The sequence below is a fragment of the Pseudoliparis swirei genome, chromosome 16, assembly GCF_029220125.1.
Source record: "Pseudoliparis swirei isolate HS2019 ecotype Mariana Trench chromosome 16, NWPU_hadal_v1, whole genome shotgun sequence".
NCBI classification, from domain to species: domain Eukaryota; kingdom Metazoa; phylum Chordata; class Actinopteri; order Perciformes; family Liparidae; genus Pseudoliparis; species Pseudoliparis swirei.
In genome coordinates this window covers 13,108,338-13,122,719 of record NC_079403.1, presented here as the reverse complement: position 1 = coordinate 13,122,719, position 14,382 = coordinate 13,108,338, and the positions used below count along the sequence as shown (strand labels likewise).

Below are 14,382 nucleotides of genomic sequence, written 5' to 3'. Positions count from 1 at the left end.
TGTTTACGTAGACATATCAAGTAACGATATACGTGACTCAAATAGACTTACTCATAAACATCTTTGGTTCATCATATATAGTTTTTTTAAACGAAATGGCGACGGAAGAGAGAAGAACAAAGCTTTTTAAATATAAAAGAATGGGACCACCCCGTTTCACATTCTCAAAGTCCTTTCAGGGTCTCATGATTGATGTCCTGTAGCAGGTGTCTATGATCTTGTTCCAACGTCTCAAATTAACATCCCAGTGGCCTCAGTGGAGCCGAACTGATCAAGAATGTTGAAATCGCGGGCTTCAATTTAATCACATTGTGAAGGGGGTTCCTGGCACAGCAGGGCTGTTGATTTAACTAATTGCAATTCATTGGGATTCAAAGGAATTTGAAGATTTGATGTCAGAGACGCTCACTTAACATTTGCTTCCGGTACTCCTGGCCCACCTATTATTTTCAAAATGACTCCCACTGAATAGACACAAAGTCTGCGGATGAGTTTTGAGCCGAGGTGCTTTTGTAAAGCCGTTACACAAGGTGACATTATCTGAGCTGGTTTGCCACCTTAACGCTGCATAAGCCTTCCATTTTCTTTCCCCAAATATTTCTTACAGTTAAGCTTTAGTTTTGCACAAAACCGCACACACACCAATGCATGCACACGCTTATTTGGGCTGAAACAAGCCAGTGTGCTGACACTCCACTGTACATGCAAGAGCGGTGAGAAGGGGATTGTCAGTTGTCTTCTGAACGTGCACACAAAAACACACACCAAGATAGAGTAAGTACCTAGTCTGTCACGGCTGAGGAGATAGAGGGAGTGTGTGCCTGTGTGTGTGTGCGTGTGTGTGCGTGTGTGTGTGTCCTGAGGCTTTCAAAATGCCCCACATCGATTTCCTCTCCCCTGTCCCTTGCTATCATCTTAGGTTCTGCCCCACAGCAAACGTTTAGACACACACTCCCAAAGCTACTTGCACACGCACGCTCACACACACAAATACACACATCATATCGCCCCTCTTGCTGCTGCAAAAACTATATCTCCTACAATTCAGTCAAGGTATGAAATAACTAGCATTAGGCCAGAATAGCATAGCTGTGCCATTGCAGGAGCTACACACACACACACACACACACACACCCTTGTACAAAACACACATCACTGTGACCTCAGCAGACTCAACGCCATCAAGTGGACACCACTGCACTTTGGATCTTAAGAAGTAGACAGAGATACATTTGAGCGGCAGCATGTGAACTTGACTTAACTTCTGGGTGCTCTGTGGCTCAGTGGAAAATATGTGGCATGTTTAGAGTCTTTAAGACGCTGCACTTTCAGTGATAGTCTTGCCCAAAGGTTATAAAGACTTTAAGTCTGGGATCCAGCTGGGAAATGCTCTTTTTCCCGCTCAGACCTCGGTTTATGAAATGGTATTATTGCCGTTTTATGTGAAAACCAGACCGACACCAAGTTTACATCTGAAGTTTAGCACTATGCATCTCTTGCTTCCAAAAGTTGCCAGACGACTCTATGACTTGTAAAGCAATATGAAGTTATCGTCTAAATAAGAAAGCAAACAGCCACCACTGGATATATTTGAATCTTCTTCAAAAACTGTCCGAAGTGATTATTTATCTGCTCACAACACTAAATACTCAGGGTTCTTTGCATATTTTTTTGCTGAAAGCATAAGAAAATTTTTACTTGAAGAGCTTTTCTGTCACAAAGAGATGCTGAGCTTTTGAGAAGTTGCTTTATCTCCTAACTTCCCAGGGACGAAGAGCACAGAACAAAAGACTCACAAAGCAAATGAGACAAACAACAAAGAATTAGCCAGTTTAACAGAAAAGAGGTCACAGAGAAAATGCACTGCCAACCTTCGGGAGAAAGCTGAAGAACTATGAAATGACACTTCCCACCAGACAAACACACATGCACAACACAAGCAGGGATCTTTCACATGAAGACTGAAGCATAATTAAGAACGGAGCTCCTTAAGCCTACATTTTGAAAGATTAATAGAAAGTGGAAAGAAGAAAAACTCTAGTTTGCTCAAGGCCAACATGTAAGTGTGTCTCGCACACAAAAATGGAGTTATGTTAATACGCCTAACATCCATCACAACTCTTTAAATAGATGAGGCAAGCTCTGTGCTATGAAGGTACTTAAGTGTTCATACCTGTCTGTGGGCGAGTATCACTAAGAAAGTTTCAGGGCATCCATCTTGCTTTACAGTGCTGCTTAAACGACACACAGACAATCAAACACATCGTCTCATGCCGTTCACCGTTGCTAGAGCTGCATTGCTAAAGCCTTCTATTGGGCTATTTTGATATACGTTGGACTTTCAGCATTTTAAATAACTGATGTCGCTCCTCGCTGCCCTTCACACTCTCTGCGTAGATTAATTCGGTGTACTAAAAGCTGTCAGAGGGATTACTTTCTGTGTGTGTGTGTGGGGGGGGGGGGGGTCTCCATGCTGCTTTGTGTTATGTTTTGCGGGTATTTGAACGTTGAAGCTTTTTTAAAGAGCTTAGGGGTTAATGCACTCAGCACATTCAGACACAAGCTTTTGCTGAGATGATTTCTGGTGTACTTGTATCTCATCAAGCGGATGAATAGTGTCTGCAAGAAAGGGATCGAGGATGGGATGGGAGGGCAAAGTGACTGATTCATAAGGGATGGGTAAGTGAACGCAAGAAACCGAGCTTGAAATGAAGAAACAAAATAACAAACGATGAAGAAATTAAAGAATCAAGGAAGTAATGCAAAGGTAAGGTAAGAGAGACACAGGGGACTTAGGGGATGTGGGAAAGAAAAGAAAGAACAAAGGCAACACAATAACTATTTGTCGTCTTGAATGGAATCAAAAGTTTGAAGAATGGAAGGAGGGAAGAAGACAATTCGATAAAAGCAATCTAAAAAAGGAAAGGGGCTAAGCATATTGATTAGGCAAAGGAAAGATACAGCTTGTTTCCTGATTGACCACTACATAACATGATCCACTCTAATGTCTGAGCCTAATGATGCCATAATGGAGCAGTAATATAGAAAGCTGTGAAGAAGTGGTTATTCATCATCTCTAAGACTGCAGCACACTGGTGCCAGTAACCACCATATGGCACCACACAGAGTATACAGCTTTTATTCAGCGGCCTCACAGTCGTACCAAACATTAAGGAATGTGTCAAATTGGGTTTTAATGTGACAGTCGCAAATCATCTTTCCAGCAGCATTAATAATACGCTCATTGCTGTCGTACTGTTGCTTCATTCCCTTCATAGGTCAAGGTGCAATTATTCCTTTGACATTTTGCAGCGACAAGTATTAATTGGTCCACACGTTATGCAGCATGTTGAAACAATAACGTATAAATCTAATAATACAATTGTCAGGAAAGAGAACAGCCACATAGCTTTAATATATGTAAAGCTGTATGTCTATGTGTTTGCTAAGTAATGTCTCAAATCATCGAGGAGATATAATTTACCGAACTGTGTTATTGACACACACACACACACACACAGCTTTTCTGTGATCACACTGTGATTGATGACTGTTCCCTGCAGAGTTAAAAATCCATCAGATAGTGACCTCACCAATGCAGTAGCAAAAACATCTGGAATGGACATGTTGTAGTCTGATACACACACACACACACACACACACACACACATGCACTCTAATTCAGAAATATTCCTGAAATATTTGACCTGTCATAGTCATAAAAGGTATAACAGTGCCCCCTGTTGTTCTGTTGAAATTAAGAAGCAATCAATTCTCTGGCATTTCTATCAAACCACACACATGCACAGAGCCGTCTTACTCTCAGATGGTGAAAGTGAATGAGAAACGAGCCAGCTTGCCCTAATTTTGCATTTATTGTCCTTCTTTGTGTTCATTAGCACACTCTCACCATCATGTGTGTGCTGCGGTCCATCCGTATGCCACGCAAAGCCAACAGTTCCTGGCATCTATCGACTGCCTGTGAGATTAGTCCTGTCCAAAGCTGTGAGCAGTCGTGGATTGCAAAACTGAAATCTATACAAGCCGAATGAATCGCCTTGAAACAAATGAGCCATCAGATTAGAAATTGAATGCATATTTACCTGCAGAGGGGTCTATGACAGACTGGAAGTACTGGGGTTTTAAAGTTGTGATATTTGTTCTTGTAGGTTTAACATTTGACTTCTGTAACTAGGATGCTAGTTGAATTGACCCTTTTCTCACACCTTCTATGCAGCTCCTAAAGTCATCTCCTTCTCCTTCGATGTGGGAAACGGACCTGTGGAGTTGACAGTGCATTCGGCCACGCCCCTCAATGACGACCAATGGCATCGCGTGATGGCCGAGCGAAACGTCAAAGAGTCGGTCCTTCAGCTGGATCAGACATATCGGGCATCTCAGCTGGCTCCTGCTCAGGGGCACACGCGGCTGGAGCTGTTCAGTCAACTTTACGTGGGTAAGGCACACACACATCCCACAGATGTGTAAGAATGACTCACGGTCACGCATTTGATTGCAATTTCAACATTTAATATCCACTTTGTGTAGGAGGGACACTAACGGAGACAAACGCACCATCATTGCGAGCTCTAATGTGTGGAAGGCAAATACCTAAGTACACATCAACTGTGTAATCGTACTTTGATTTCATTAATAAACATTCTGTCTTTACTTCCGGTAGTCTTGCCCTCAGATGCAGAAATCTACTGTGAGGACGTCTGATTGTTTTTAGAAGGCGTTGTTTAAAGGCGTGGCAGCTTTGACTCGATCAATGGGTTCTTTCCTAAAGAGGCTCCGGTCCATCTTAGCCACAGACACTGATAATTAAGTTCCGACTAATCCAACACACATGCATTTCACATTTTATGACATGCACACATGAGCACACATGCACATCTTAAGAAATGAATCCATGCAAGTGATCTTGATAAAGTTCAAACTGAGGCGCTGTGAGGGTGTGACTAAAACGTAATTCTTACACGGGTCATTTATTTCGTACTTTAATACTTTGACTCAGCGTTCATATTCCTGTGGATTAAGAAACTATTATTGCAAAAAGACGATATCAACCCTCTGATTTTTTCTCTCCCTCACGGAGATCCAGCCTATCACACCAATTATGCCGACATTTTGTAGATGTCTGGTTAATTCCCTTCGTCCTTCTCTCCACACTATGCGTCTCAAGCTTATCAGCGGTTCACATGGCAGAAGATATGTCCAGTTTTCCTCTCATGCTTTCACATCTCTGTATCATGCTGCCTTTTGTGCCGAGCTGTCAATATGCTTTTAACCAAACTCTCGGGCTAAAATAGTTTCAGGGATTTGCGGATAGAAGGAAAAGTGCTGAGGCGGATCACAGAGTTCTTACTAGCTCATGAAAAAAAGTTCTGCCCAAAGGAGATTGTTCCTAATTCCAATCAGGCCTCCCGATGCGATAGCCTTAACCTCTGATCCCTCGTTTATAATATAATTTCAAAGTCTCCTCACCTTATCATGTCCCAATTTGGCTCTCGGTATATTTGTACTTTAATTTAGTCAAAGGAAAAGGTGCAAGAGCGGTTTTGTTGCAGTGCAGCTCGTGACTTTGAAAGCGGGAATGCAATGGCTTCCAGGTAGAGCCTCGGCCTCATTTGCATGTGTGTATTTTCTGTATGAAGACAGAAGGAGCCTCAGGCCTGCTCTGTGTGGCACACATCTAAAACACAAGGGATACTGGATGATAGCGAGAAAGCAGGGAAAGACTTGCCGCCACAGAGGTGCCAGCACCTTCTCATATCTGATCTATAATCCCTGCTTGATCCTCATTTGAGGAAAGCTTTGAGAAGTTCCAGAGAGACACAAAGGAAGTGACCCAATCACTAAAGGGAAGTGGTTTAGATTTGGCCTCTGCCACTCAAAAGATAGACTTCTTTGTGCCTTTGATTGAGAGAGCCCCACAGGCTTCAGGATTTTGTCTGAACGGATTCTTCCCCTTGTCACTTCACACGTCGTCTCCGATTGATATCGATGCGGCCGTTTGAAAGTAGCGAGGTAGAAAAAAACAATGCAATCCAGAGGCACTAAAAAGGAGTTCAAAAAGGATCATACAGGCGCTGCACCGAACCGTCTTGGTGAAGATGGAGCTGAGCCGAAAGGCAAAGGTCTCAATTCACTGGTCGGTATACGTTCCAACCCTCACCTATGGTCACGAACTTTGGGTCGTGACCGAAGGAACAAGGTCGCGGATACAAGTGGACGAAATGAGTTTCCTCCGTAAGGCTCAGCCTCAGAGAGCTCGGACATCAGGAGGGAGCTTGGAGTCGCTCCTGCTTCGTGCCCAAAGGAGTCAGCTGAGGTGGTTTGGGCATCTGATTCGGATTCCTCCTGGAAGTCTTCCATTGGAGGTTTTCCAGGCACGTCCAACTGGGAGGAGACCCCGGGGAAGACCCAGGACACGCTGAAGGGGCTTTATCTCCCAGCTGGCCTGGGAACTCCTCTGGATCCTCCAGAATGAGCTGGGAAATATTGCGGGTGAGAGGGAACTCTGGGTCCGCCTGCTGGGTCTGCTGCCCTGCGACCCGACCCCGGATTAAGCGGATGAGAATGGATAGATGGATGATCCGTTTGTATGATTTTACATAATCACGCAGTAGCGACATACAACCAGGAGATTTATTTAGCTCAGCTTGTTCTCATAACTGTGGCTGTATCAGCTCCTCTCTTCTTCAATCAATATGCTCCTCATCAAGCATTTGATTGCTTTAGTGTTTACTGCACAGTGGCTCATTTGCTGTAATAGCCCTGAGACTAAATGTTATACCATCAGCCTGCTGTCATTTGCTTCACACTGTTAACTTTTAGCTCTCCAATTCACTTCATACATGCACATAACTATCAATCTTACCACCATCTGTTCTTTTGATTCCCCATCTTACTCTTTTAAAAATGATTTTGCATGTTTTTGCTCAATTCTCTCATCGTTGGATTGTTTTGTCTTTCTCTTCTACTTCCTCTGTGGATTTCTTTTTCTACTGTTCTTTTTTCTGTCTTCCCGGATCGTCATCTTGCTTGTTTCTCCTCACTGCATGTGTGCGACACCCGTCACAGGGAAGCCTGCCTCGCTCACCTGCCAAGACAGTAGGTAACATTTAATGAGTAAAATGAAATGTCTCTGTGGCATTGCAGTTTTTCCAGCACACAGAAGCATTCATATGTACGGACCGCGCTTGCACTTTAAGCCGAGTGTTTGGAATCAGATTTTGCTGCCGCTCGATGCCAGATATGATTTGAGGAGGAATGCCTGTAGATTCAGCATTATTACAATGCACACATTTCCCATGCAATGATCCATCAGAAGTATGCCCATTATGGACCTTTAAGAGAGATATCAGGGGGGGGAACTAAAAGATATAAAGCACTGGGCTGGTAAAACGGGATTTGTATGATATTATCTCCGTCCTGGAAATGTCGGTGGGTAAAGAAGGCTTTTGAAATGGCATTTTTAGACCATATGATTTAAAAAATACTCATCTAAAACCAAAACAAATGGCGTCCTAAAGTGCATCCCCAATACACATGGAGTGGGCAAACACTGTTTTGGGGATCTCTTTGGTGCTGAACAGCAGACCGACTCACAGAAACAAACGGGACATACCACCATTCTATTAACCACTCAAACAATGATAATGGCACAACAGCAGTGCAGCAGCCAGCAGATGCAGCCAATGGGTGTAATGGGACTGTGCACTGTACTGTTGATCGGCACACACACATATACATTCAAACTGTACGTCCATTCTCTTGGACACACGATGTAGTATTTAAGTGCATAGTTAGGTTTCATTAAACATTACGCAGCAATGTAGAATTTGTATAAACACAAACAGTGAAGGTCAAAAGGTTACATTTTATGACTTCTATTTTAATTGGTAATTTGGCTGTTGTGTGTATAGCCGAATGCATATCAAATCTTTTCTCAGCACATGAGACGATAAAAGACCCTCAAGCCAAAGATATAACAACCTTAAATAAATAGGTGCAAACGAACGCTACATTTGTGTTTGACTCTTTTCACAGTTTGTGTCAGAATTTCAATAATCATCAGTATTTTATCAGTAGATAATTAGCCTGTAGTCTTGATATTGTTGATGTTTAAGAAAAAGACAAATCAGGATAATTTACAGTTTAACAGTAAAATTCTATAGAAACAGACTCAAATATATTTACGTAAGAATGAAGGTGCTGTGGCAACCCAGTGGACTGGGAGGCAGGATTCAGAACAACATCAGAAGATTCAGAGACAGACGTAGCGTAACAAAAAGTGTCCTTTAATAAATCGGATAGGGGAAAGGGGGGATTGAACAAATGATTCCTCCCGGTCGGGCTCTTTGCCCCTCGGTCTCACGCCTGGTGTGTGACAACTCCTTTGTCCTGTGCGGGCAGAGGGGAGCGGTGAGTGTGCTCGGTTATCTCCTGTCCAACGCGGCTCCGCTCCTGAGGTTCCGGAGATGCTTCTGCTCTGCTGCTGCTTCCCAGTGCAGAGAAGATCTGCTCCCTCTAATTACCTGATGGGCTGCAGGTGTGACCACCGCCACGTGCCAATTGGCTGCAGCACCTGCACAGGGAAGTACACTCCCTTGATCACCTCCCCCAACCTGAGCTTGGGGATCCGCCTCCTGTGATGGTTTGCCACAGTACACATACAAAAAAATGCAGCCAAGAAAATATTGCTGCAATTTTACAACATTACATTTGTGCCTCTATTTTTTAACCCAAATGTGTTATATGAGAAGCCAGTCTGGCTCTATTGCACACCATTTGTGAGTTATACAGTGTGTGTGTGTGTGTTTCCCTATGTACGTGTCCGTCCTGGTCCCTGCAGGCCTCAGAGCCTGCTGTCCATTCAATCAGAGACTGATTTAGACCGGGGTAAACAGGTCGCAGAAACCTCCAGCCAATCAGTGGTACAAAATAAATTAATTAACAGGTCTACTAAAAGTCAAACCCTTTGTGGGAATGGAAAGTGGAGAAAGCGTGTGAACGCCCTGCTGCATCCTGATATATGAATAGTGTATCGTACATGTATTAGTAATCCTACTAGATCTGTGTTGTACCTGTGCAGCTTAGCCAGCAGATGTGTGTATGTGGGAATGCAGCTGTTGAGGGGGGAATCTGAGTGTGCTCCAATTCTCCTTCATATGTCTCCTTGAACGGACGCTTTTCTGTAATCCAAAGGCTGCAATTGAGAGGTTTTAAGAACTAAAAAGCCCCTCGGCTCTTGTTAATGACAGTGTGCGTGAGTGTGCGCCCATGCTCGTTTACCCATACAGTGCAACCGTCCTCTGTGGGTGTGCTTTTGTACGGTTGAATATATACCTGTGGGTGAATGTTCATGACTCTGTTTATTGCTATAGTCATTTACGTGCACATTAATCTATTTAACACCCCTACTCTGTCCAAGTTAATGGATAGTTAGACTGCAATGGTACAGGGCCAGAATGACGATGGAGGCGCTTTAGAGGGATGGCTATCGACAGCCCAAGGCTCAGCATTAATGCTTGTATTGACTCGTTCCCATCAGGTTTGCTGTGCGTGTTGTGTTTTAAATATGCGTGTTTGTCTGTAGTATGTAGTTCATGTGCAATCATGCATCCATTTGCGTGTGTATACTTGTAAGATGTTCATTAGGACACAGTGTTCATTAGGGTGTATTAATTAGTCAAGAAATCAAACAAGTTGAAGGTTGTTTCAAGAACAGCGTCACAGTGGGAACAATTAACGTGACTTCACTGGCTTCCTCCAGGCGGTAGAATATTAACGTTTCCAAAAAGAGATTAAAACAGCCTCTTACGTTGAGAATGACTTCTATGACCCTGACTTCCATTTGGCCTTCTTTGTATTTGTTCTCGTTCTAATCTCCCAATGCTGATACCACCAGCCCTCCCTTCCTTGCCCCTCAGGTGCTGCAGGGGGGCAGAGGGGGTTCCTGGGCTGTATCCGAGCCCTACGGATGAACGGCATCACCCTCGACCTGGAGGAGAGGGCCAAGGTCACGCCGGGGGTCATGCCCGGTTGCCAAGGCCACTGTACCAGTTTTGAGATGTTCTGCCGAAACGGAGGGAAGTGTGTGGAGAGATACAACGGCTACTTGTGTGACTGCACCGCCACTCCCTATGACGGCCCGTTCTGCTCCAGAGGTGAGAGGCATTTTAGGAGAGACACATTCAGTCGCCTATTGTTGGTAGATCATGGGAATACGAATACCTCAAATGTATCATGCTGCTCTTCATCTTTCAAACTTCAATTGCAAGTCAAATCTATTTCTCTACGTGTGGGCTTTCCGGAACAATTTGATATCCTATTTTATTTTCCCTGTGACGACGCTGCAGGGGTTTTTGCAATTTCCTCAGGTAGAAATGGATCAATTATGGTGTTATTTCCTTTTTTTCCTTCCTTAAACCAAACAAACTGCCTTTTTGCTTGACATTTTAGGAGGAAAAGTGACTTTCACGGGCATCTCTGTGAAGCCATGTTATCATTGGCATTGGCCCTCTTTAGTTCTCAAAGCCAGAGGCAAATAGCGCCATGATTACTGCTGGATGAGTTGTGTTTCAACGAGCGCCATTGCCGGACAACCTACTGGGATTTTTGCTGCGCTCTGTGATTGTCCTCACTTCCTATTCAATTTGGAGCTGTCGGTGTTGAAAGTGTTTGTGCTTATGATAAAAGGCATCGATTGAGGGTGATATTGTGCTTCCCCACCAATTCTCCCGGGCTAAAGAGTGCACTCACTGAATGCTGAAACTGTGAAAATGCTGAACTCGGCTAAGAGATCAAACTAAAAAACAAAATGCAAGTCACTTCACGAAGCGGTGGTGGGTATAGCTCCAGGTTTTTGAAGTTCAGAGATGAGAAATGTCCCACTGTAACGCCTGCACTGTTGCATATTGCTACAACATCATGTTTGTTTCACAGGGATTGATGAGATGCAGCATTAAAGTTCCCAAAACAAGTTTTCATAAAATGCTCTGGGGAGAAGAGCAGCAGGGCTGTCAGAGGCTTTCTGCAAGCTCCCGTCAGAGACTTGATCCCCGACACGTGAATTAATTTGTTTCCTAAAGCCTAATAGGTTTTTTTTCCCTGTGCTCTTGGCAGGAGGGGGGAGATGACAGAAAAACAATGTGTGTGTGTGTGTGTGTGTGCGCGTGTGTGCGCGCGCGAGTGTGTGTGTGTGTGTGGGTAGACGGTGACAGTGTGCGATGATATGCGAGTGTAAAACATGAGGAGACCTCCTCTGAATCCTGTCATGACCAATCAGGCACATTTTGGGGGATTTAGAGAACAGAGATTACTGTGTGTGTGGGGGTGTGTGTTTGTGTTTGTGTGTCGGTATGAGTCCGTCTGCGCGGCACGTGTCAGAGAAAAGAGAGAGGCAAAGAAAGGGAGAGAGCACAGCCTTGTGTCTGTTTGTGCCTGTGCATGACATGTGACTTTCCTCTCCCTCTTCCGTCTCCTCCGTTCTTCCCTCTCACTCATCTGTGCTTCCAGTCCGTTTCTTCTTTGTATTCTTTATTCTCTCCTCCTTTTGTTCCTCGTTTCCCATCACTCTGCACACATCTTGCATCTGTCTTCTCCATCCCCGCCTTTCTCTTCTCTTCATCTGCCTCTTTCCTGCATCTCGCTATTCCAACCGTCCCATTTTCTCAGTCTCCTTTTACTCTTTGCCCCCCCCCCCTCCTTGTTTCTTCTCTGGCCCTTCTCCTTTTTTTCCTACTCTCCCAGTTGCCCCTCTCCTGTTTTCTGTTTCCTTTTTGGTACTTCTCCCCCTCTCTCCCCTTCCTCCCAGCGAGTGAAAAATGCATGAAGCTTGCCATAATTGCTTAGTGCATTTCCATTGTATCCATATTTACACACTGCTCACGGGACCCTGCAGTAATATTATTATACACTCTCATTCTTCTCCTTTTCTGTCCTGGAGGGTCACATGGAGCCGATGTGCACATGTACATCCATACACACGGACACGGACGCAGACATTCGGAGATAGCTGCAGAAATGTTCATCCTCGCACACATTCTCTTTCCAAAACTTCTTCACACACTGACATGAAATACACAACCAGAAAGAGTCCTTGCCCTGGAGTAGAGGAGTGTGTGTGTGGGGGAGGGGGGGGAGGCTCTAGGCAGCATATCAGATTCTCTTTTTTCAGCAGGGCACAAAAGGCTAAGAGGTTAAACAAGATAAAATGCAAGAATAGTTGCACGAGCTTTGTAAAGACTTAGCCTCGTAAGGGTTACGACTCAAACTGATACACTCCAATAATGTCCGGGGGCGTCACATTTATAGTTGAATACATCCTCTGCTGGCTTCCTGAAAATATAGTGTTTTAAAGCTGGCTAACTAAGTCATATGACACGTTGAGAGTAAAATAGGTAGTTGATATGCACACTTGCTAAATGTAACGTAAGAATGAGGAAAACGTTTTTCGGTGACGCCCTTTGTCCATGGATATTGGGGCTTGTTACGATGATTTTATTTTCTCTATATTGTTTTGTAACAGGTTTGAACCATTTCCATCCAGCATACTGCTCTGACAGAAACACTATGTGTCTGATTGAAGTTAATAACAGCAGCATGGATCTTGGCAGAACAATGCAGGTGAGAAGGAGGCTATTTGAAAACTTCACAAGCTCTTCGCCTGGTTAAAGCAGAACAATTGGTCAAATGGGTCTCGCCTGATTTCCAAAGCGTGAAACGTTTTCCGTGCACAGCAGAATAGAGGATATCATCTTGGTGTGACTGTATGGAAGCAATGTTTTGACTGAATGGCAATACAAGTCAGAGAACTTGTCTATTTTTTTGTAATAAGCCTTGTATTAAATATAAATGTAGCTTGAAGTATTTATTGGACTCAGTCCGCCGGGAGACGATGGATGAAGTGAAGCATTAAAAAGCGATGCGTAAATGTATTCACTTAGTAACCTTCACTCGTAAGAGAAGCAGTTCTACATTTTCTCTGCTGCCATGCTGGGAAAACCAACATGTCAAGAAATACTCCATGGCATTTATACGCACTCGTAAACACACACAACCTAAATTACTTTCCCTGGAACCATTCTCTTTAATTTCACGCACATCGTGCCTTTTTTTGTGCTTGCCTGTACACACACACAGACACTCACACACACACACATACAGACACACACAGACACACACGCACATTAATGCAAACAAGGAGCATAACAGAAAGATATGGCCCCATCTTCTTAACATTTGATTACATGAATCAATAAGCCTCCTGGAATCGCTGGAATATGCCATTAGGTCTGTTAATGTCCTGGAAAACAACGTATTGTTTGGTTTCAGATGCCGGAGCACAGCAATTAACCACCCACTTTACTCCACCTCCTGAGCACAGACATATTTATATGTGTGCGTTTTTCCCTCTTTCCATTTAATATGTTTACCCTGTTGTGTCTTGTCATGTGTGAGTTTTTGTGCACTTCTTTTTGATGGAAGGGGTTTTCATGCGTGGCCAGATCTATTGCTTTTTCAAGAAACCCATACGTCCATCCATCTTGTGAACGTGATATCTCAGTAATGTCTTCAAAGTTTGCACAAACATCCCGATTCGATAAGGTAGGTCACTGTGACCTCACATCTTTCTCATTCTCGTGGATGCAATATCTCCAGATGTTGACTGTGGACTCAGAAAACACTTTTTTGGTCATAACTCAAGAAATCAAATGCGAAATATGACAATTTCACACAAATCTCCATCACATAAAATTATGAGGTAAATGATGGATGGAAACTGCATCTTGATTGGTGGGTGGAGGCATACGACCCTGTGGTGATAATTGTAGTTCTTTTCTTTCTTTTTGTATTCCTTTTTTAGTTCATCTCTGCTTTTTTTATACATAGATGAATCTACGATATGATAATACTAGTATTAGCGTAGACGCATTGACAAGCGTCTATCGTTTGTGTTCACCTCCTTGCCTTACATGTGTGTTCATGTCTTTTTCTTCTATACTTCTGTCCTCTCGCCCAGATGTTGGTGGTTTCTTTGAGGCAGGAACATTGGTCAAGTACAACTTCATGCCTGAAGCAGTAGCAGGAGCCAGCAGAGACACAAAGACCCTGACGCACCAGCTGACGCCTCATGAAGTGAATCTCACAAAGGAGGAAGTGTCCTTCAGTTTCAGCACCTCCAATGCTCCAGCTATTCTGATGTATGTCAGCTCCAAGACGCAGGATTATCTGGCTGTGGTTTTAAGGCAGAATGGTAAAATACACACACACACACACACAGAGACACATATATATAAAATCTCACAAAATCCTCTCCAGGAACCTCCCACTGAGCAGCTGACAGGCAGGGCTTTTTAAATTGACAGTGCC

The 14,382-nt window shown here is 43.7% G+C and overlaps 1 protein-coding gene across 1 annotated transcript in view; it reads left to right on the top strand.

Annotated features, from left to right (window-relative positions):
- cntnap2a (contactin associated protein 2a) overlaps positions 1-14,382 on the top strand; it is a 217,510-nt gene that overhangs the window by 179,224 nt on the left and 23,904 nt on the right. Inside the window, exons 18-20 of the mRNA XM_056434085.1 lie at positions 4,238-4,456; positions 9,939-10,175; positions 14,033-14,266. Of these exons, the coding sequence (XP_056290060.1) occupies positions 4,238-4,456; positions 9,939-10,175; positions 14,033-14,266 (690 nt within the window). The remainder of the gene's footprint in view (positions 1-4,237; positions 4,457-9,938; positions 10,176-14,032; positions 14,267-14,382) is intronic.